The sequence below is a fragment of the Pinus tabuliformis genome, chromosome J, assembly GCF_031772625.1.
Source record: "Pinus tabuliformis cultivar Carrire ecotype Pingquan chromosome J, CPIR1, whole genome shotgun sequence".
Lineage (NCBI taxonomy): Eukaryota > Viridiplantae > Streptophyta > Pinopsida > Pinales > Pinaceae > Pinus > Pinus tabuliformis.
In genome coordinates, this window is record NC_142295.1 from 1,394,487,573 (window position 1) to 1,394,509,774 (window position 22,202).

At 33.7% G+C, this 22,202-nt stretch overlaps 1 protein-coding gene and 1 pseudogene across 1 annotated transcript; both read left to right on the plus strand.

Annotated features, from left to right (window-relative positions):
* The first annotated feature begins 4,441 nt into the window (after nucleotides 1–4,441).
* LOC149232565 (thioredoxin-like protein CXXS1) lies at nucleotides 4,442–5,675 on the plus strand. Its single transcript, XM_089379441.1, has 2 exons — nucleotides 4,442–4,777; nucleotides 4,955–5,675. Exons 1-2 carry the CDS (start codon nucleotides 4,676–4,678, stop codon nucleotides 5,237–5,239), a joined length of 387 nt encoding a protein of 128 aa, XP_089235567.1. The 5' UTR covers nucleotides 4,442–4,675; the 3' UTR covers nucleotides 5,240–5,675.
* A 9,707-nt stretch (nucleotides 5,676–15,382) lies between these two features.
* On the plus strand, nucleotides 15,383–15,945 carry LOC149232566 (thioredoxin-like protein CXXS1 pseudogene; annotated as a pseudogene).
* The last annotated feature ends 6,257 nt before the right edge of the window (nucleotides 15,946–22,202 follow it).

The window sequence follows — 22,202 nt, forward strand, 5'->3', positions numbered from 1 at the left end:
ATACTACTCAGCCTTCACGAAAGGCAGTGTACGCCAGATTAAGCACAGCTTTAGTCGATTCAAAAAAATTGGCGTAGCCGATTAGTTCGGCACGCTCTGGGGCTTCCTATAGGCTGCTTAGCTGGTGCCCGAAGTCCCCACACATCAACGAAAGACCTGCCATGTCGACTCTTCAAGTTTCCTTGCTGTGCTTTACTTCAGAGAATCAGAGACTTCTCTGCCCATCGACTCAAGGCTCCAAAAAAAAAACAAAAATGTTGGCAAACTATTCAAACAGAAACATACACAAAGACATAAATTCACAAACGCATTTGTATTATGCACAAACTTAAAATTACAGTCTTAAGGCATTTCAGCCTTAATCCAGATTCCTCTGGCAATCACATTTTGCCCTCTCTCACGCGCACAGGGTTTTCCCTTTCTTTTTCTTCTTGATTCACTCAGGAATCGTTCAGTTCTTTATACATACATTCAGTTATAACTAATTTTTTAACTAAATTAAGTTCCTTGAACAGAATTCAGTTGTGGTTGGCCTGGCCGTCTACGTGATCGTCGACTTGTCTTCTTCCTTTAATTTTTTCAGTGACGTGTCCGGATGCTCCTGCATCATATTGGCCCATGGTATTCTAACAAAATATGTTTACAAGTCAATAATATTGATGGTTAAGAATGTTTTCATATTGTTACTAAATATTTTGACAATGAAATAAATTACAATTTTTAGACATGATAACCCATCATTCTGACATATAGTAACCAAATTCGTTCAACCCAAAAATACAGAAATTCTCTAAAAATTGATTAAAGGCGGTACGTGCCCAAACGCAAATAGATAATCGTTGGAGGGTGTTTTCACAGAAGAAGGGGAGAAAAGTATATAGCTTAGACTTTTAAGCTATCATGAAATGATCAATGCCAATCTTAAAGGCGAGTCATTACGTAACAACTTTGATGTTAAGACTAAATTGTATTTTATTTCTGATAAATTCTTTTCCAACTGACTCAAACAGGTGGAGCATAATCCCACGGGTGAAGCATAATCCGGCATTTATGTATTTACCAGAAAAGAAAATACAAGTAATTGTGAATTTGGATTTTTTTTTTGCTTTTTTCAAATTTAAAAGTTTGAAAGAAAAGGGAAGTTTTGAATATTTCTAAATGTGCAGCTATTTATTTATTATGGAATGATTTAATACAGGTTTTGAAATCATAGAAAGATTTTACATTTAAGACTTGGAAAGAACATAGGTTTCTTTATGAGATTTTATTATTAGTTAAAGTTAGAATTTATTTAAAATAAGTTATTTAAAATTAAAAATAAATTAAAAAGCAAAAAGACATAATTGTTTTATGTAGGAAATTGTTTATAATATATACTATTTAAAATGTGTTTAAAATATATATTATAGAATTTTTTTCGAATTATATTTTTTCTATTTAATTGGTTTGGCTTATGGTATTGTAACAAATCTTATTTTTTACAAGTTAAGAATATCCATGATATAGTAGAGAAGAATATTCATGGTTAAGAATCTTCTATTGTTACAAATTATTTTGGTTGTGAAATAATTTATGGTTTTTGGGCATGTGGTATTGATAAACCATGATGTTGTAACAAAGCATATTCACAAGTTAATAACAAAATCAAAATATAACAAATTGAATTTTATTATTTTTATTATTTTAATTTTTCATTATTAATTGAGCAAACATTTAAATGTTTACACTCTTCTAGGACACTAGGGTTTATATTACTTCTGACTTTTTATTATTATTTGAGCCAACATTTAAGTGTTTACACTCATCCCGGGTATCACTTTTAACTTTTTTTTTTTTTTATTTTTTAATAAATTGACATTTAAAATTGTTTACATACTTACATTACACCTACTAATCTAACTTATACTAAATTGTAGAGCACAAAAAAATTAAATAACTTATGAAAGTCAACTTTTTTGTAAATAAATTAAAAACCAACTCCCTTAATAAATAAATTTTACTTTAAAAAAAAATTAAATAAATAAATAAAATCCCTAAAAATATTAGTTAATAGAATAAGACCCAATAGTAATGATTAATACCATACAATTCATTTTATTGATTTCAATGGTTTTTTTCGCTTCAAATTATTGTCTAAACATAAGTTTACATTATTAACTTAATTTTTACCAAGAACATTAAAATAATATTTTGTATCAATATCTAATATTAAAAAACTATAAAATATTTTAGTAAAAAACTAATATTTAATAACCATTTAATGAGAAATAAAATAAAAAATCAGTATATTATTAAATAGTTATTTTTGAAACGATAATATATGTAAATCTTTTATAACGTCATCTCTTACTTAATTTGATGGCTAATGGTGCTTGAGTACCTGTTATACAAAATAATTGGATAAGCTCGATCATAAATCTCTATCTAAAGTTTTTGGTAATAATGGATGCTTGACTAGCTTGTGCTGTACACTGGACCACATAACGTGACTTAAAAACTTAACAAAATATAAAACACAAGTAATATCCACAAATTTTATAATTAAATATAATACATAAATCAAAAGCAAATCAAGTTATTCATGGTTCATATGGATGGCGCCCATTCATAGTTTTATTAGTGTGGGGTTTCTGCATTATTTTTTCTTTTAATCCTCTTTAAAAGTTGTCTATAAAGTTTATTGTGGTAGTTAATAGTCATTATAAATTTTAGGCTGTTGTTTAAGAATTTGCAAGTTAGCCTTCAGAGGTAATTTGTGATTCAGGCAGAGTTGAGATATATATAAATACATTTAAGAAGTATTTTATTACCGGGAATATTTATTTTATTTATTTATTATAATAATTTAGCTAGTTTTATTAAGAATTAAATTTATAATCAATTTATATTTATGTTAATTTTAGATTTATTAATTTTTTTAGATTTATTGAGTTTTGAGAAGGATCATTTTTTCCATTTTAATGAGAATTACATTTTAAAATTTTAATGACTCTAAACGCTTAATAGATCTAAAATTAATATAAATCTAGACTCGTTTAATTATTAATTATAGTTAATTATAATTATTATTATTATTTTTATTTCTTTATTTTATTTTTATTTTTTTATTTTTATTATAATTTTATGTAATTTGAAATACTCACATGTTTATTAATAAGTATAATTATTCTTTATTTTATTTTAATTTAATTTTTTATTTTTATTTTTAAAAAATGATTTGTCCAAATTTTAAAATTTTATCAAACGTTTATATAAAATCCTTAAAGATTTGAATATTTTTACAAAAATATAATAAAAAAATTTATAATTTGCATGTTGGCAATTATTAATGTTCGTCCAAGTTTTATACTTTCTCTCTTTCATTTGAAACATTCTTATACTAGAAGGCACTCTCATGATGAAATTTGGTAATATCCTATCCTAGTATGTAAACATTTTGACTTGGTCAAATTACATAAAAATAAAAATAAATGAAAAATAAATTAAAATTAAATTGAGGTAATATAATCAATTTACATTGGCCGATTTTGGTGGGTTGTGATACTTAGCCGAAAATGTAGATAGGAATATTTACCACGAAACGCGTTTTTAAATGGATTCAACACCACTAAAAACCGACTAGAAATTCAAATTTCACATATTAAAAAATTTAAACTCAAATTTTTAAAAATTTTATTTAAATTAACATGAAAAATATAATTTCACATATAAATTACTATATGTATAAATACATACATATGTTTTATTAAATAAAATTATCCTAATTGCTTAGAAAAAAAGACTTACATTATCATTAAAAACAAAAACACATACTTCTAAATCATTTATCAATAAATCATATAAACAAACATATTGACTTTGCATACCTCGATCATTTATCAATAATTTTAAATTTAATTAAAAATAATAATTTAAATATCATATAATATCTATAAAAATACCCCCCACATCACTGTTCTTCTTCATCATTAAAGTTAAAAAAATCATACAATATCAAATATAAAGCAAGATACCATATCCGATTACAATTTTACCTTTTGGCCAATGAACAAATAGTAAAACATATTATTTAAACATCTAAATGGTTTTGAGTCATTGAATTTCAGATGGTGTTCTGTATACATGTTACAGACACGGGAAAGGTATCAGGTAAAGCTGTACCAATCTTAGTCATGGTACAGTGGAAAGTGGAGTACGACAAACTTAGGGTCACAACATCATAACTAGCCAGCATTTTGGATGTGGATGACATCTCAAACGCATGAAAACAGTCTGGGGAATAAAAAATCTACAGGAAAAATATTATATATATTCCTCAGGAAGCTTCTATTATTGAGATGAAATAGTTAAATGATTTGTATGGGTTTATGCTAAACCAGATGCTTAGTATATACATAGCTGTCAAGCAAAAGAACAAACCGAAAACGATGTTCTGAGCCAGTGGACGAAAGGGAGAATTTCTTGATATGTTTATCGACAGTATATCTTCTATGACTATTAATTCCAACTTGCAGAATCATTTCAGTGACCGACTCGCTTCAATTTTCAGTTATAAAAAAGACCCAAGAGCCCACCTCCTCTTCTCCACACAATACCCGGTGAGAACCCTGGTTTCTGCTCCATATTCTCCATACCAATCTCAAAACAAAATCATCAAGCAAGCGCTTTGTCTGTCATGGATGCCCAACAGCAGGTCACGGGTTCGAGAGTTATGGTGGTCGATTCTGACAACTCATGGGATATCATTATGGGTCAAGCCCAAGGCCAGGCCTGCCCGGTTAGTCACCATATCTGTTTAATCCAATTTATGATTTCGTCGTTTTATTTGTTGCAGATTTATGTATATCTCTGGGCTAAATTTTCGTTATGCATACCTTGCCCAAGACTCTGGTCTGTTCTTTCTGTGAAATGTTTCAAGTTCCTTTTCTAATGTTAAAATTTTGGGGCATTGCAGGTTGTAGTGCATTTTACTGCAGAATGGTGCGCGCCTTCGAAATACATGGCGGGATTTTTCGAGAATCTGGCGTTGAAGTATCCTGACATCCTGTTCCTGTTAGTTGATGTGGATGAAGTGAAAGGAGTTAAAGACAAAATGGATGTGAAGGCCATGCCCACTTTCTTGTTAATGAAAGGCAATCTGCAGGTCGACAAAATAGTGGGAGCCAACGCCGATGAGTTGCAGAAAAGGGTGGCCGCTTTTACTCAGAGCATTCGCGAATCCGCCGAAGTCCAAGTCTAAGGCCTATGCCTGCTAGATTTATCTTTCCCTAAAGTTGCAGGAGTTTTCCAATAATGTACATATAACCTGTAATTTAATGTCGTCATGGCTTTGACACTTTATGGTGCTCTGTTTCGGAAGAATTTGTTCATTATAATTGTAGGGTTTAGTTTTGGGTTGTGCTCAAATAATCTCAGACAAGACTATATGCCTGAAAACGAACTGGAGCAAGTGCGACTTCTTCCTTTACGAAAAAAAAACTCTTGTATGGTTTGTTTTACTCTAAGCTTTGGCTTTCCTGTGATGTATTGTTGGATGTGATAAATATCTTCACTGGTTTATTCACAGTTTGGTCTTACAGAAACAAATCCAGCCTCAATTTTTTTTTGTAAATATCTTTGGAGAAATGAAACAGCCTTATTCACAGTTTGGGTTTACAGAAACAAATCCAGGCTCAGTTTTTTTTTTTTGTAAATATCTTTGGAGAAATGAATCAGCCTTATTCACATTTTGTTTTGGAGAAATGAATCAGCCTGCTCATTTTTCATTTTTTATGATGTATTTACAAAATTTGTTATAAGGGGAGATTCTATAATCAGGTCTAACAGGTTCTTAAAATTGTTATTTATCTTGTTAATTTTGGTCACTAGGTTTTAGATTTATTTTTGTTTTGAGGATGCATCACAATAAAATTGGTTTAAAACTTTAACTCAAAAACCAAAATATGATTATTCTGAAATACATTTCTGATAAAATTTTAAATCTGTTAAACACAACCATCCAGAATCATCGCTCACCTTAAATATCCAACAAAATTCAGATCCCTAAAATTTAGGGTTATGGCCCAATTATGTTATCCAGAGAACTATCATAGATTGAGAAGGATTTGACATGAGTTCAGGTTAATCTTTATTTTTCCCTCACCTTTAAATTCCCCCACCCCCAAAATGCTTAACATTTAGGGTTATGGACCAATTATATTATCGAGAGAACTATCATGGATTGGATTTACAAGGATTTGATATGAGTACAGGTTAATCTTTTATTTACTTATTAATTAAGAAGGATCTGATATAAACTACAAATCTGTAGGGATATCACTGCATATCTCTGCTGTTGTTGGTGCAGGCAACCTAATTTTCTTTTTATGGTCCCACTTACCGAGGGTTCAAATGGCGATACAGTGCACGCAAATGACAATTTTAAGTGGTTTCTCACTCCCCGGTTTTCCCCACTTATATGGCCTGGCGTTACCGTTATAATTTACTTACTGGATGGGAGCCGCTTACCAACTTGCCTGTCCTGATCAACCCGAAAACGATGACATACTGGAGGGTTGAGTTTAGGTTAATTTTTGGTATATATATAATTAGGATTTTTTTTATAATTTAATAGTTAATTGGTACTGAAGATAAGGATCATTGAAGATGAGTTTTCAATCCATTAAAAGTAGTTGTAAGTTTATTTCAAGAGTCACCTTCCATTTCAATCGAGATAGTGAAAGCCATGACCACTTCTAATCATTCCTAACTCATTATAATTAGCTTTCTACTAACATTTAACATTATTCCTTTACATAAAATTAGATAATCTCTTATTGAAAAGTAACCTCCTTCTTTAAAAAATATTGCTAGGATTATTTTTTTTGACAACATTAAATTTAATATTATATTTGTTCAAAAGCTAATAATAAAATGACTTTTACATAAATATTAAACCTTAATGGATGATTATAGTTGGCCGGAACTTATCTTAATAAAAAAAGGCCGGTGGGCACCTTTATTCCTTGCCTTTTAATAGTTAAAAAAAACAAAACACACACATTTTTCGTAGTAGTTCAAATCATTTACATAACGATAAGCGTCGGTCCTGGTGTTTACTTCACATTGCTACTTGCCCTAGTTTGCTTATATGGTGTTTATTCCACATTGCGGCTTGCCCTACTTTGCCTCCATGTGGATGATGATGTAAAAGTATCACATCAAAAAATATAGGTGGGATTTTTTTAAATTGATTTTAAATATTAAAATTTCAGAGATTGGAATTGGTGATAAAATTTGCTTTTTTATTGTTTATATCTTCTTACAATATATGCCCCTCTAAATTTTGTTTTAATGCAGTAAGAAGTTTATTTCACATTGCTGCTGGCTCTAAATTTTGTTTTAATGCAGTAAGAAGTTTATTTCACATTGCTGCTGGTCCTATTTTACCTCCATAATGTGAATGATGATGAGAAAGTATCACATCCATAGAGAAATATTTTGAGTGTAGTAAGGAAGTATCAATATAAGGGAGATAGTTGTTAAGACATATTTTAATGTGCATTAAATTGAGGCCGTGCAAGTTAAGTGGGAGCTTTTGATTTACGTATTAATAGAAATGCTTGATACATGTATTTATCAGGAATCTATATTTAGGTTTGCACAAATATTGATGACTATAGATTTCCATAGTTTTAACTCCCTTAATATTGCTTAATTTTCAAAATGAAACACTACTTATGATTCAAGTAATCTTACAAAATATTGCCCTTTTTTATCCGTGCATGCAACTTTCATTGTACATGATTTGATAGAATTGTTGCCTAGTAGCCCGAAAGGAACATCAAATTAAACGAATAAAGTCATGCATATATTGATACGTAATAATAGGCATAGTCAACGATTCCACTTGATCAACAATGAAGATGAAAGAAAATAATGTTTCTTCATGCAAATAAGTATAAGTGAGGAAAATTTTGTATATAATGCTACAAAGGTTAGATAATTGCAGCCACATGCCTTCCTCATTCAGCAAGGAGACTTGTCAATGTAGAGCGTGAATATGTGTCGTCAACCATGCACAAATCAAAGCCTCCTTAAAATCTCCTCATTTGATGTCCGTGTACTTAAATTTTTCAAGAACAAGGAACTATTAAAATCGGTGGAAATATAAAATAGCATATAGGGAATAATCAAAGATAAAAAATAATTATGACATGAAAAAACAAGGGGACAAAAACATAAAATAGTGAGGAAAATAAAACTGCAACTTTATATACAAATGACTATATGGTTAAGGCCTTAACTTTTTAAGCAAATAGATTAGTATGTACTGCTAGGCATTATTAGTGAATAAGTTCGTCTATTTAAATACAATTAAAATATAATTATTATAAGAAGGCTTATTAGAAAGCTCTACTTACTAGAAAATGTATTCTTTACAATGTTCCTAGGGGATACAAAGTACTATATAATGATGGAGAAGCATTATAAAACATGTTTTCAAACCCATATAATTGGAGTTCTCTTCAATTGGGACTTTCCCCATAAAGAACCAAGAGAACATTACTTCTATATGAATAAAGATATAATATTTTGGTTCATATTGTCCATTTCTTTTGCAATTATATTTTTTTTGAGCAATACATTTGAGTAATATCTATAATTTCGTCTTTGAATATTTATATTTAGCACATCACAAGTGGTATTCAAGCACTTTCCTCAACATATTTTATGATCAATGTTTTAGGCTAGACACATGTTCCAACATCTATAAATAACTCAATGACATATTTTTTACCTTAAAAAAACATACATGCAAGAAATATAAAAGGTTTCACTTGGTTGGAAACTCATATAATCTCTATTTAAATAGTACTACATTAGACAACACCTATATATGGAATTTTACTTTCATATACTCAAATATAACATTTTTTCCATTATATAACATTATCAATAAATTAATGAGAGTTTCATTGGGTTTATTGTATTTATATCCTTACCGTTAACATATAAAAATTCCAAATAAAATTATAAATATTTTGAACTTAATACTCATTATAGTAATTTCTTAAACAATCCAGTAGAGTTGAAATCTATATCTCTAATTTTGAGCTACTTGTCTTCTGCATCAAATGCATGTCAAATATCTTCTTCTTCTAAGAATATTTTGTTAGTGATCTGAAAGAAGAAATAAATTACCAAGTCTTAGTGGTTTTTTCCAACTACTTGACTCAAATCCATTCGATGACCAAGGGAAATGCAATAGGTTGTCAAAGCTCAAATTCTAAAACCATCAAATTATATAACTAGATAGCATTTTGGATGTGGATGACATCTCAAACGCATGAAAACAAACCGGGGATCAAAAATGTACGGGTGAAATCAAAATTTTATATATATAGGTTGAAATCGTAATTTCAACGCAGCGGCAACATCGCGAGAAAACGTTAAGCTACCCGCCTGGAACTTCTCGGACCAGCTTTCCGATGAAGGAATAATCCGGCAAGGAGCTCCGAGAAAATATGGAGCTGACACGTGGTTTACCACTGACGTAACGCAACGTCACGTTCTCGGGAGGTAAACCTCAGCAGTTGTATGGTTTCCGATATCAACCTCCGCCGTCCGATCTCCTCGCATGTTGTCAGCCGTCGATCTGTTGAAGGTGCACGGGCCTGCGTCAATTCAATGCATTGCGTGGCGTGTGAGGTTTTCCGTTGACCGCCGTGGAGGAAACGCTGAGCCATTTAATGCATTTATGAAGGTTGGTGGAGGCCCGCCTTAAATGGTTATGGGCACATACGTTATATATTTTTTATATATATGTTTTTTTATATATGCTATGTAAGCGAGTGTGTAGTTTTGTGTATTGCGCATACGCACTATGCATTTTGTATGTTTTAATGTATTGTGGCAGAGTTAGAGTAGTTGGTGTGTGAGTTTTTTTATGCTCATTGAGGGTGCGTACTGTGTGCGCAAGAGAGAGCAAGGAAAAAAAATGTAATGGAGTAGTGGCCGCTCAGAGCTCCAGCAAGTTTTGTGTGGTATTGTATTGAATGCACAGCAGTGCATAAATTAAAAATGAGGGGAGCGCACATGAAGCAGGTGAAAACATTGCACAGTAGTGCATAGATTTTATTAATGAAATTGGATTTGCATTGAGATGCAAAAAGAAAAAGAACGCATAAGTTTTTTATGTAATGTGAAAATCCAGGAATGTAAAAAAAGGATTTCACTCAGATGTAAATGTAAAAATATTTTACAGCAGTATGTGTAAAATAGTTTTACACCAGCAAATGTAAAAATGGGTTTTACTGCAGTAAACCCAGCAGAGTAATTTCTCAGGTGAAAACAGAGTTTTGATGGGTCAATGTAAGTTTTGGTAAATCCCTCTCAGCAAAGAGGATGAATGTTGTTTGAGGTTTTATATTTTAATCAATAGAAATGTTTTTTATGGCTATGTAATACTCTGTTATGAGTCATTTTGTTTTAAGAGGTTCCCTGTGCAAAGATCCTGGAACAAAGGAAACAGAGCATTCCTCTGTGGTGTTTGCTTGTTTGGTTTTGGTATTTCCCCATTCAAAAAAATACCCAACAGTGGTATCAGAGCTGGTCCAGGCTCCTTGATGGTGACAGAGCTGGTTCAGGCTCTTTAAAAGTGTCAAGGAAGCTGAAGGAAAGACTCTTGTTGCAGCAGCAGTCAAACTTCTCCAGCAGTGTGAAGACTCAGCCAAAAGGGTCAAGGTATTTCTCAAAGCTTTCCTTTGTGTTACTGTGAAAGGAACAGTCAGTGATTTAAAAGAAAACACAGTCAAGTATTTAAAGCCTAGATAAGAATGGCAAGGTCAAAGAAGAAAGCCTCCAAGCCTGTTAAAAATGTGTCTCCCCCCTCTACTAAACTAGAAGGCAATCCATTAGAATACATTTTATTTGAAACCCCAAAGTTTGATGGAAACTTTGATGTATGGGAAATAATGATGAGGGCTTTCCTAATGTCTGAGGGGATTGAAGTCTGGGAATCAGTGATGGATGATAGCAAGATGGATAAAGAATCCATGGAGTATGATGCACAAGCAGCAAAGACTATCTTGGATGGACTCCCTGATTCTGTGAAGAGGAATCTAGGAAAATATACATCAGCAAAGGATATATGGGACAGACTGCATGACCTTCATGCAAAGGGAGCACTGACCATGACAATGAGTCAAGATGAACCCGTCATAGAAGCTGAGAATGAAAAGCTTGACCTCATCAAGCTTCAAGTAAAAGAAAGGGATGAAGAGCTTGCCAAGCTCAAGAAGGAGCTGGATCAATGCAAGAGGAAGCATCATGAAGAAGTCATATCAATGACAAATCAGCTAAATAAAGCAAAGAAGCAGGAAGATGACTTGTTAAGTCAACTTGAACAAAGACACAAGAGAGTGAATAAGCTTGTAGAAGAGATTGGACAGTACAAGGAAGAGGTCTCCTCCCTTAAGTCCGAACTACAAGAAGCCAGGAAGCAGGCACAAGGAGTTGAAAAGAAAATGAAGAGCAGTCAAGCAAAAGATGAAGAAATCTCCAAAATGAAGACAGACATCATCTCTCTTAAAGTAGCAGCAGCTGAAGCTACTTGTAGCAAGGAAGAAACTGAGGGACAACTAGCAAAGAAAAATAATGAATGTGAAAAGTTAGAAGAAGAGATTGTCCTCCTCAGGAAGAAGGTTGAAGGAATGAACAAGATCATGAAGAGCTCTCAAGCCTTGGATGACATGCTCAGCTATCACAGATCTCCATCTGATAAATCAGGACTTGGGTATGTAGCTGAACCCTCAAACAAGCATGAGGATGCTTTAAGCACAGGAGATGTGAAGAAGCAAGAAAGAGATGGTGATGCTCCTAGTTCCAGCAAAGGCAAGGAGAAAAATGAAGGCTGCAATAGAAGAAATCATGCTCCAAGTAGAAAACCAGCTCCAAGAAGAAATGTAGCTGATGTCAAAGAGGCAAGATGCAATGGTCATCAACAAAGGATCTCAAGGCAGCAAGGCTTCAGAAGTACATCTAGGAAACCTCCATCTCCCAGGTACCAAAGTTCATTTTATGGTTATTGTTATGCTTGCTCAAACTTTGGTCATATGGCAAAATACTGTAGAGCATTTCATAAAGATAAATGTTGTGGTCTCCGAAAATCTCCAAGAAACAATTTTAGAAGAAATCATGAAATGTTATTCATGAACAATGTTGAATGTTTCAAGTGTCATAACATTGGGCATATGGCACGTGACTGTAACTTAACATGGGATCTTACACAAGCTAGACCCATGCAAAAGAAGAAAGTTACACAAGTATGGAGAAGGAAGGAAAGGCAATCTGAAAACCCCTTGAACTCCCCAACTGATCTAAATTTATTTTGAGAAGAATCTGCCAAAAGAAGACAAGCATACACTAAAGGGGAGCTTGAATTTTTTGTTTGTTGAACTGTATTAACAGTCATTTGTTGATGGAGGATGTATTGCAGCGCAGCAGTTGCAAATGAAATCTTTGTTAATCCCTCTGAAAGGTAATATGCAGCAGTGATGAAATCAGCAATGTTTTTGCTTTGTTTTTATGCAATATGCACAGAAATGCATAAAGAAGAAAAGATGGCAGCGCTGAAATGTAAAGAGCAGCAGCGAGATAAGAGAAAAATGCAAAGCAAGAAGACCCTCATAGCAGTGAGAAGACAAAATATAAAACAGCAGTTTTGAATTTTTTTATGGAGCACATGCATTGAAATGCATAGCAATGGAAGGTAGTTTCCTTCTATGTAATGTGAGAGAACATACTCACAACAGAGTGAGTACAACACACAGCAGTATGATGAAACAAAAGGCAGCGACAGTGCAAATTGCAGAGGCAACGCAGCAGCAAATAAAAACCCAGGGATGACAGTCTATGGTTATGGGTATGGACAGCAGTGAATATGAAAAATGCAGCAGCAAGAAGTTATGGACAGCAGCATGATGGCAAGAAGGAGAAGCACACAGAAATGCAAATAAAAAAAATGCAGCAGCAAGAAGTTTTGAACAGCAGCACATGCAAAAGAAATTTTCCTTACAGCAGTAAAGGTAAATGTAATGAATTTGTTGTTCATTGAATTGAAATGCAATATATGCAACAGCAGTGAGTGTAAGAAATGTTTACACACAGCAGTGTAAATTTGTAAGTTGGGACAGTGTAATTGTTCCAGAAAAGACAGAGTATTTTGTCTTTGAAAAGTGCAGAAGCAGTGCAAGTGTAGACACAGCAGTGTGGGGTAGACGCAGCAAAGAAGATGGCACAACAGTGCAGCAGAGAATATGCAGCAGCATAATGTAATGAGTTTGCACACACAGCAGTGCAATGATTGTTTGTTTTGGAACTGCATTTGAAGCAGTCATTTGGTGAAACCCTCTATTAAAGAGGAAGGTGCTTTTCAGCACATTGTCATTAGTGAATCCCTCAGTCAAGAGGAAGATGCTTTTTAGCATACACATGGTGAATCCCTCTATCAAGAGGATGATGCTTTTCAGCATAGTCACAGGTGAATCCCTCTGTCAAGAGGAAGGTGCTCTTCAGCACATTGTTATGGTGAATCCCTCTGTCATGAGGAAGGTGCTCTTAAGCACAGTTTCAGGTTAATCCCTCTATTAAGAGGAAGACAACTTTGATTGTTTGTGGAACTGCATCAGAAGCAGTTGGTGAATCCCTCCATGTGAGGAAGTGTTTGGGTAAGATTGAATGCCCAGCTGTTGAAATTAAAGGGGAGTGTTGAAATCGTAATTTCAACGCAGCGGCAACATCGCCAGAAAACGTTAAGCTACCCGCCTGGAACTTCTCGGACCAGCTTTCCGATGAAGGAATAATCCAGCAAGGAGCTCCGAGAAAATATGGAGCTGACACGTGGTTTACCACTGACGTAACGCAACGTCACGTTCTCGGGAGGTAAACCTCAGCAGTTGTATGGTTTCCGATATCAACCTCCGCCGTCCGATCTCCTCGCGTGTTGTCAGCCGTCGATCTGTTGAAGGTGCACGGGCCTGCGTCAATTCAATGCATTGCGTGGCGTGTGAGGTTTTCCGTTGACCGCCGTGGAGGAAACGCTGAGCCATTTAATGCATTTATGAAGGTTGGTGGAGGCCCGCCTTAAATGGTTATGGGCACATACGTTATATATTTTTTATATATATGTTTTTTTATATATGCTATGTAAGCGAGTGTGTAGTTTTGTGTATTGCGCATATGCACTATGCATTTTGTATGTTTTAATGTATTGTGGCAGAGTTAGAGTAGTTGGTGTGTGAGTTTTTTTATGCTCATTGAGGGTGCGTACTGTGTGCGCAAGAGAGAGCAAGGAAAAAGAATGTAATGGAGTAGTGGCCGCGCAGAGCTCCAGCAAGTTTTGTGTGGTATTGTATTGAATGCACAGCAGTGCATAAATTAAAAATGAGGGGAGCGCACATGAAGCAGGTGAAAACATTGCACAGTAGTGCATAGATTTTATTAATGAAATTGGATTTGCATTGAGATGCAAAAAGAAAAAGAACGCATAAGTTTTTTATGTAATGTGAAAATCCAGGAATGTAAAAAAAGGATTTCACTCAGATGTAAATGTAAAAATATTTTACAGCAGTATGTGTAAAATAGTTTTACACCAGCAAATGTAAAAATGGGTTTTACTGCAGTAAACCCAGCAGAGTAATTTCTCAGGTGAAAACAGAGTTTTGATGGGTCAATGTAAGTTTTGGTAAATCCCTCTCAGCAAAGAGGATGAATGTTGTTTGAGGCTTTATATTTTAATCAATAGAAATGTTTTTTATGGCTGTGTAATACTCTGTTATGAGTCATTTTGTTTTAAGAGGTTCCCTGTGCAAAGATCCTGGAACAAAGGAAACAGAGCATTCCTCTGTGGTGTTTGCTTGTTTGGTTTTGGTATTTCCCCATTCAAAAAAATACCCAACAATATATATTCTTCCTCACGAAGCTTCTATTATTTAGATGAAATAGTTAAATGATTGCTATGGGTTTATGCTAAACTATATTCTTCCTCACGAAGCTTCTATTATTTAGATGAAATAGTTAAATGATTGCTATGGGTTTATGCTAAACCAGATGCTTAGTATACATAAATGTCCAGCAATAGAACAAACCGAAAACAACGTTTTGACCCACTGGACAAAAGGGGGAACTTATGGATAGGTTTATCCACAGTATATCTTCTATGACTATTAATTCCAAATTTCAGAATCATTTGACTCCCCGACTAGCTTCAATTTTCCAAAGAAAAAAACCCAAGAGCCACTTCGTCTTCTCCACACAATACTGTCTCCTCTTCTCCGGTGAGAACCCTGAGTACTGCTCCAAATTCTCCATACAAAATCATCAAGCAAGCGCTCTGTCTGTCATGGATGCCCAGCAGCAGGTCACGGTTTCGAGAGTTCTGGTGGTAGATTCTGACAACTCGTGGGATATCATATTGGGTCAAGCCCAGGCCTGCCCTCCCTGTTAGTCACCATATCTATTTAATCCAACTTATGATTTCGTAGTTTTATTTGTTGCAGATTTCTGTATTTCTCTGCCCTATATTTCCGTTATGGATACCTTGCCGAAGACTCTGGTCTGTTCTTTCTGTTAAATGTTTCGAGTTCCTTTTTCTAATGTAAAGAATTTGTCGCATTGCAGGTTGTAGTGCATTTCACTGCAGAATGGTGCTTGCCTTCGAAATACATGGCGGGGTTTTTCGAGAATCTGGCGTTGAAGTATCGGGATATCCTGTTCCTGTTAGTTGATGTGGATGAAGTAAAAGGAGTTAAAGACAAAATTGATGTGAAGGCCATGCCCACTTTTGTATTAATGAAAGGCAATGTGCACGTCGACAAAACAGTGGGAGCCAACGCCGATGAGTTGCAGAAAAGGATGACCGCTTTTGCTCAGATCTTTCGCCACTCCGCCGAAGTCGAAGTCTAAAGCATATGCCTGCTAAATTTATCTTTCACTAAAGTTGCAGGAATTTTCCACTAATATACATATCACCTGTAATTTAATGTCTTAATGGCTTTGAAACTTTATGGTGCTCTGTTTCTGAAGCATTTGTTCACTACAAAAGTCTGGTATGGTTTAGTTTTGGGTTGTCAAATGGTGGTTAGATAGGAAGGTTTGGTTTCCACACATTGTCCGAGATAGGAAGGTTTGGTTTCCACACATTGTCCAATCTCGAACAAGACTATATATGTACGAGAACTAGTAAGAAAATTATATATGCTTACAAATTTTTCTGATATTGTTTAATTTTAGGTTGTGCTCAAACGGTGATTAAATAAAAAAGTTTGGTCTCCACAGATTGTCCAATCTTAAACAGAACTATATATCCCTAAGAACTTCGAACAAGACTATATATGCATGAGAACTTGTCCTGAGAACTGTTGCAGGGGCGATTTCTTCCCTTGCAAAAAAATACCCTTGTTAATGGTTTGTTTTACTCTGAGCTTTGGCTTTCCTGTGATGTATTGTTGTATGTGATAAATATCTTCACAAGTTTATTCATAGTTTGGGCTTACGGAAACAAATCCAGCATCAAATTTCTTTGTAAATATCTTCGGAGAAATGAAACAGCCTGCTAATTTTTTTATTTTTTTTTGTATCTACAAAATTTGTTATGGGGGGGAGATTATATGATCAGGTCTAACAGGAACTTGTTAATATCTGTCACTAGGTTTTAGGTATGTTAAACACATCAGCCATCCAGCGACATCGCTCACCCTTAAATTTCAAAGAAAATTCAGATCCGTAACGTTTAGTGTTATGGCCCAATTATGTTATGCAGAGAACTGTCATAGATTGAGAAGGATTTGGCATGAGTTCAGGTTAATCTTTGTTTTTCCTTCAACGTTAAATTTCGATGTGTAACATTTAGGGTCATGGGACATCTATATAATCCAGAGAACTATCATGGATGGAGAAAGATTTGATATGAGTTTAGGTTAATTTTTGTTTGTTTGTTTCTGGAGGATTCAAAATGAGTTTAGATTAATTTCTTTTGTGTATATATGATTAAAAAATATTTTATAATTTGATTGTTAAATTGATAGGGAAGATAAGGAGCATTGAAGAGATTAAAATTAGTTTTAATGAAAAAGTCATTTATGAGAAAGTGTTTTTTACTAGCATTTATAGTTATCCATTACATGAGATTAGATATTCAAAATTGTACAAATATATTTTTTCTTAAAATTATATTTTTTAATAATTAGATATTAAATTTAATATTAAATTTGGTATGAAAAACATATTACTATTGTTTCCTGGTTGAACGAATTCAAATTATATTTATTTCTGGAAATAAGTATAATGGAGGGTTGTGGAATAAATTTTACATAACTCATTTTCTTCTTAAGCTTACATAGTAAAAAAGGGAATGAATTTTAGGATGTAATTAAATAAATGCATCGTATGAAGACTTTTATCTACCATAATGATAGTAGAGTAGACATTTCATTTGTAGTTGGGTTTTTTAATGTGTTCATGCAAAAACACCATGAATGATATTAGTATTCTACAAGAGAGTTTTAATGTACTTGAAAGGAACTTAGCACTTTGACTTAAATATTCTATGGCCAAGGACTTAAAACTAGTTGGACATACAAATTCTAACTTTTATGGGAATAAGAAGAATTGGTTGTCTACTCCAAGATAATCATGAATATTGGATCAATAGTTATCTCTTCAAAATTGTGCAAATAGTTTGTTCTAGTAGATTCCATTACAGAGGTAAGAGTGGGTAGCCGTTGTAGGGGTGAAAATCAACAATTTATTGCTTAGGAAGATATGAAAGGATTTATATGAGAAATAAGTGAATGATACTCCACTTTTGATGTACAACACTTCTACAATCAATTTTGCCAACGAAGTTAGATTCCTAAACCAATCACATCAACACAAAGTACCATTTGGGTTGACATCATGTAGAAGAAAATAACATTTATTTGATACATTGTTCCACGAGTGAGAAAATTGTAAACATTCTACTAAAGCATTGGAAAAAGAAAATTTTGAAAATTGTAATGTAAGAAAACAATTAAAATAAACTATATATTATTATTTTTATGATGAAATTTATAATGTCCAATTCCAATATTATATAATTTTCTTAACATTGGGACATACCCTTTCTGCAACTATGTATACCTTAGAGATATTAGTAATATTATATAATTACATTTCATTTATTACAAGTCACTCATGCTTGAAATGCTTCAATCTTGAATTGTGGGAAAGGATGTTCATGCCTTAACATAAATTGTTTGTCTTCTAGTATATTTCTACACTTGATTAGGTGCTCATTAAAACTTCTCGAATGAAGAGATTTGGTCTTGACTTTGAGTGTTCTTTAAAACATTGGTGTTAGTTTCCCTTCTTCATCCAAAAAGGGTAGTTGTTTCTATATCGAATTTATGAAACCAAAATTTTCTTCAAACATGGAAGGCATCATATAAGTTTCCTTTTTTTAGAATGGTTAGCACATATGCTACCCAACCAACTCTCCTTTAGAGTTGATAAGGACCATAAAAACTTGGGTGCAACTTTATGATTTTTGTAGCTTTCTAAGAAGTTTTTCTTGTATGCTTGCAATTTAACAAACACCCAGTACCCTACCTCAAATTTCATAGTATGGTATTTTCACATCATCTTCTTTCTTAGTTTGATTCTTGGATCACTCGAGATGATTTTTGTACAATATGGATGATCTTATAAAGAGTCACTAAGTACTCTTTTAAAAAAAAAATTCAATTTGGAGATATTATTTTCTTGAAAGTGGAAGATACCCATATAAGGATTGAAATGGAGTCATTTCAGCTAACATGTGGCACAATATGTATCTCGCTTTGCCACTCATATTGATGGTCATTCACAAAATTCCTAAGGTAACCTTCAAGGAACTTACTAACCACTTTAGTTTTCTATATATTTCAGGACAATACGAAGTGCTCATGTTTAATGTGGTTCCTACACGATTGAATAATCCCTTCCAAAAATTGCTACTAAATTTTGGCTCCCTAATGCAAACGATGAATTTTAAGAAGTTGTGGAATTTATAAATATTTTCGCATAGCTATGAATAATTTGACTAGCCTTAGCACTCGATGAAATTCCAATGAAATGGTCATATATACTTAATTAATCCACAATCAAAAATATGTTATCCTTTCATTCTTATATAGGAAAATGTGTGATAAATTTCATAGATATTTCAGCCAATTTTTTATCCACGATATGTAGGTGATGTAGGAGAGATGTATGTTCCATTAATTCAAACTGCTGGCATTAATAGGTATCACAATCTCACATATATTTGAATGTCACCCTTCAGTCCTTTCCAGAAGAAGGATTATCAGATATGACAATATTCTTTAATATCCAACATGGCTTGTAAATGGGAAGTCATGATTCTCTCTTAGGATTTTTCTTTTCAATTTGGAAGTGTCAGAAAAGTATATTCTTCCTATATACCAAAGTATATAATTTTCTCATTTAGATTTTTACTGTGAACCTATAATGTTATTAAATTCCTCAATTTTATTTTTTTATTTACATATTTTATATATATTCAAATTGGAAATTGGAAATCCATTCATGAATGAATACTAGAATTATTCATAATGTAGAATCCCCATCTTTCCATGATAAGCTGTCAAGTACTTGATTTTCCTTACTTGTTGGCACACAGAGGGAAGACCTAAGTTTGGAATGAACTTGCCAACAAAACCCCTCAGACACTACCACTTTGGGAAACACTTGCAATCATGTGAAGTCTCACTCGAGCCATCTACAAGGGATTGCAAGAAGCTAGATGGTTCTGCAGCGATGGAGGAGATGGATATGTTACACAATCATTAATGTATTCAACATATATTATTAATTCTCATCATAGAAAAATAAAATGAGGTATGTCCTTATTTTGTGTATTAAATACATCATTTATACATGCAAAATAAAAATAATGTGAAAAACAAACAGGTCATCACATAATGTGCAAAGACATACAATAATCCAAAACATATATTTTCTAATAATACTATGACTTTTCCAATACAATTGCTTTCATTGTGGCTTGCCAAATTATATTAATTCTCATTACAACACAAAAAATAAGTATAAGCCTAAAAGCATAAATCACATATAACACATCCTTTAATTCATGACATTTATCTAGTTATAGATTTTCATCCTTTAGTCACTTGTCACTCAACCTCAAGCCACTCAATATTTTCCATTGTTGTATACAGGGCACTATTTCCTTCATTGTTGCAACAAAATTTTGAGAGCCATGTCTTGTAGTATCAACCATCGCTTTAACATCCTCTTCTTGTTCCAAAACTTGGACTGCTACTTCCACTGTGACATGATTCTTCAACTTTTATTCCCCTTCTTTCATTGTTTATTTCACTATCTAGTACAACATGTCAATCCCTTTTGGGACCTTCACCTTCATCCAACAAATTTTCAATATTTTGTGCTAGGATCTACTAATCGACTCTCAACTGATTGGTATTTATGGTCATCTACGCTCTCTCTAACATTGTAGCTATGCTCTCATTTAGTGGCAATGTATTCAAATTTTATTTTAGTTTCTTCACTTTCTCCAGCACATTTTATATATTTGGTGCCAGTTCTTTGAGTTCTTCACTCTCTAGAATCCTTATCCGAATTTTCGTTCCTTCCTCATAGATCCTACTACATTTTTCTTCTAATGCTTTTATATATTCCACAATCATTATGTCTTATTATTCTTTCTCTTTGTGCTCTTTCTCTTCTGGTGGAGTGCTTGGCTTAGTTTGCAACTCAAGTTCCACAGCCTTAGCTTTAAGACCTTGAATGGCCTCATCTGTCTTTGTCAACATCCCCTTTGTTAATGTGTCTACCTCCATTGCAGCCTTTGGGAGGTTTTTGTGCACCTCCTCGAATTATTTATTTGGATTCTCCTCTCTCTAGATGAATTTCTCCTTCTCTATGACCAATTGTATTATGTTCACCTACAAAATCTCCTTTGATGTTGACAATTGTATCAAATCAACTATTATCATAGCGGCACAAAATTGTATATCATGTGTATGACACAGATTTAAATAGGAATGCAAAAAATTATAGATATAACCACAAATACAGAGATGCAATAGAAATAATGCTTCATTTCATTAATGTAAAATACTGAAATATGCTTAAAAACAGAAATGGAAATAAACTAGCTTGGGTGATGGTAGCTTATCTCTGAGGAGAGATGTGGTGGCTACATGCCTCTGAACTGTCCTACAATGAGGCTTGAAGGCCTATTTATTGTTGAAAACAAATGGAAAACCCTAAACATCCAAAAACCTAACCTTGGGAGATGAAGCGCCAAATGATGGGCCCTGTTTTGGGTAAATTGGTGCATCAACTTCCCAGGGTCGTAACTTTGGCATATGATCTTCGTTTGACGCGCACAATACCTCGTTAGAAAGATCTATTCGAGGACTACAAATTTGGGAGGAGCAATGTTGGTCCATTGAAACATGTTGCTCCCAATTTTCTAAGAAAAAAAACATCGTTTAGGACCTCAAAACGGCTCCGAAAGTTCAGTACCTGAAAAATTGCTAAAAATAGTAAATTGTGCTCCAATTAAGGAAACTAAAAAAATGAAATAAACAATGGTGGGGGTCCAAGTGGAATTGGTGGGTGGCCACCAATATCCACCTAGATCATTCCTCCCCCTTAGGAAGCAATGGTCCCCATTGCGTTGAGTTCCTGCATGAGATGAGGAAACTTCTGCTAAACTTGGTCCCTATTGAGCCACTTTCCCTAATGAAGGAGTTGTCCTGCTTTGACAACTCGATACAGTTGGATCTTCTGCTGGCGAGTGTGCTAGATTTTCATGTCCATGATCCGATTAGTTGAAGCTTGTTCCATGCAATATGGATTTAACTCTTTTGGTGTGAGTTGTTCTGCAATGTCGGATGTGTCTGGTAATGGTGGAAAGTATGACCGAAGGCGGTCCACATTAAACACTAGGTGTAGGCCAAGGAATGGTAGAATGCTAAGCTCAAATCCGTTGTATCCCACAACCTTGGTAATGGTGTAAGGACCATATCAGAGTGGTCTGAGTTTCTGATAGGCTCTGGTAAGGTGTTCCTTTTGCAAATGTAGCTAGACTTTTTTGCCCACCTGAAACTTGTGTGGCACTTGATATTGAT

Excerpts from the sequence above, each read along its gene's own strand:
- LOC149232565 (XM_089379441.1), top strand. The coding sequence starts at position 4,676 with ATGGATGCCCAACAGCAGGTCACGGGTTCGAGAGTTATGGTGGTCGAT. Across the intron at positions 4,778-4,954 it reads CCCAAGGCCAGGCCTGCCCG|GTTGTAGTGCATTTTACTGC; the intron begins GTTAGTCACCAT and ends GGGGCATTGCAG.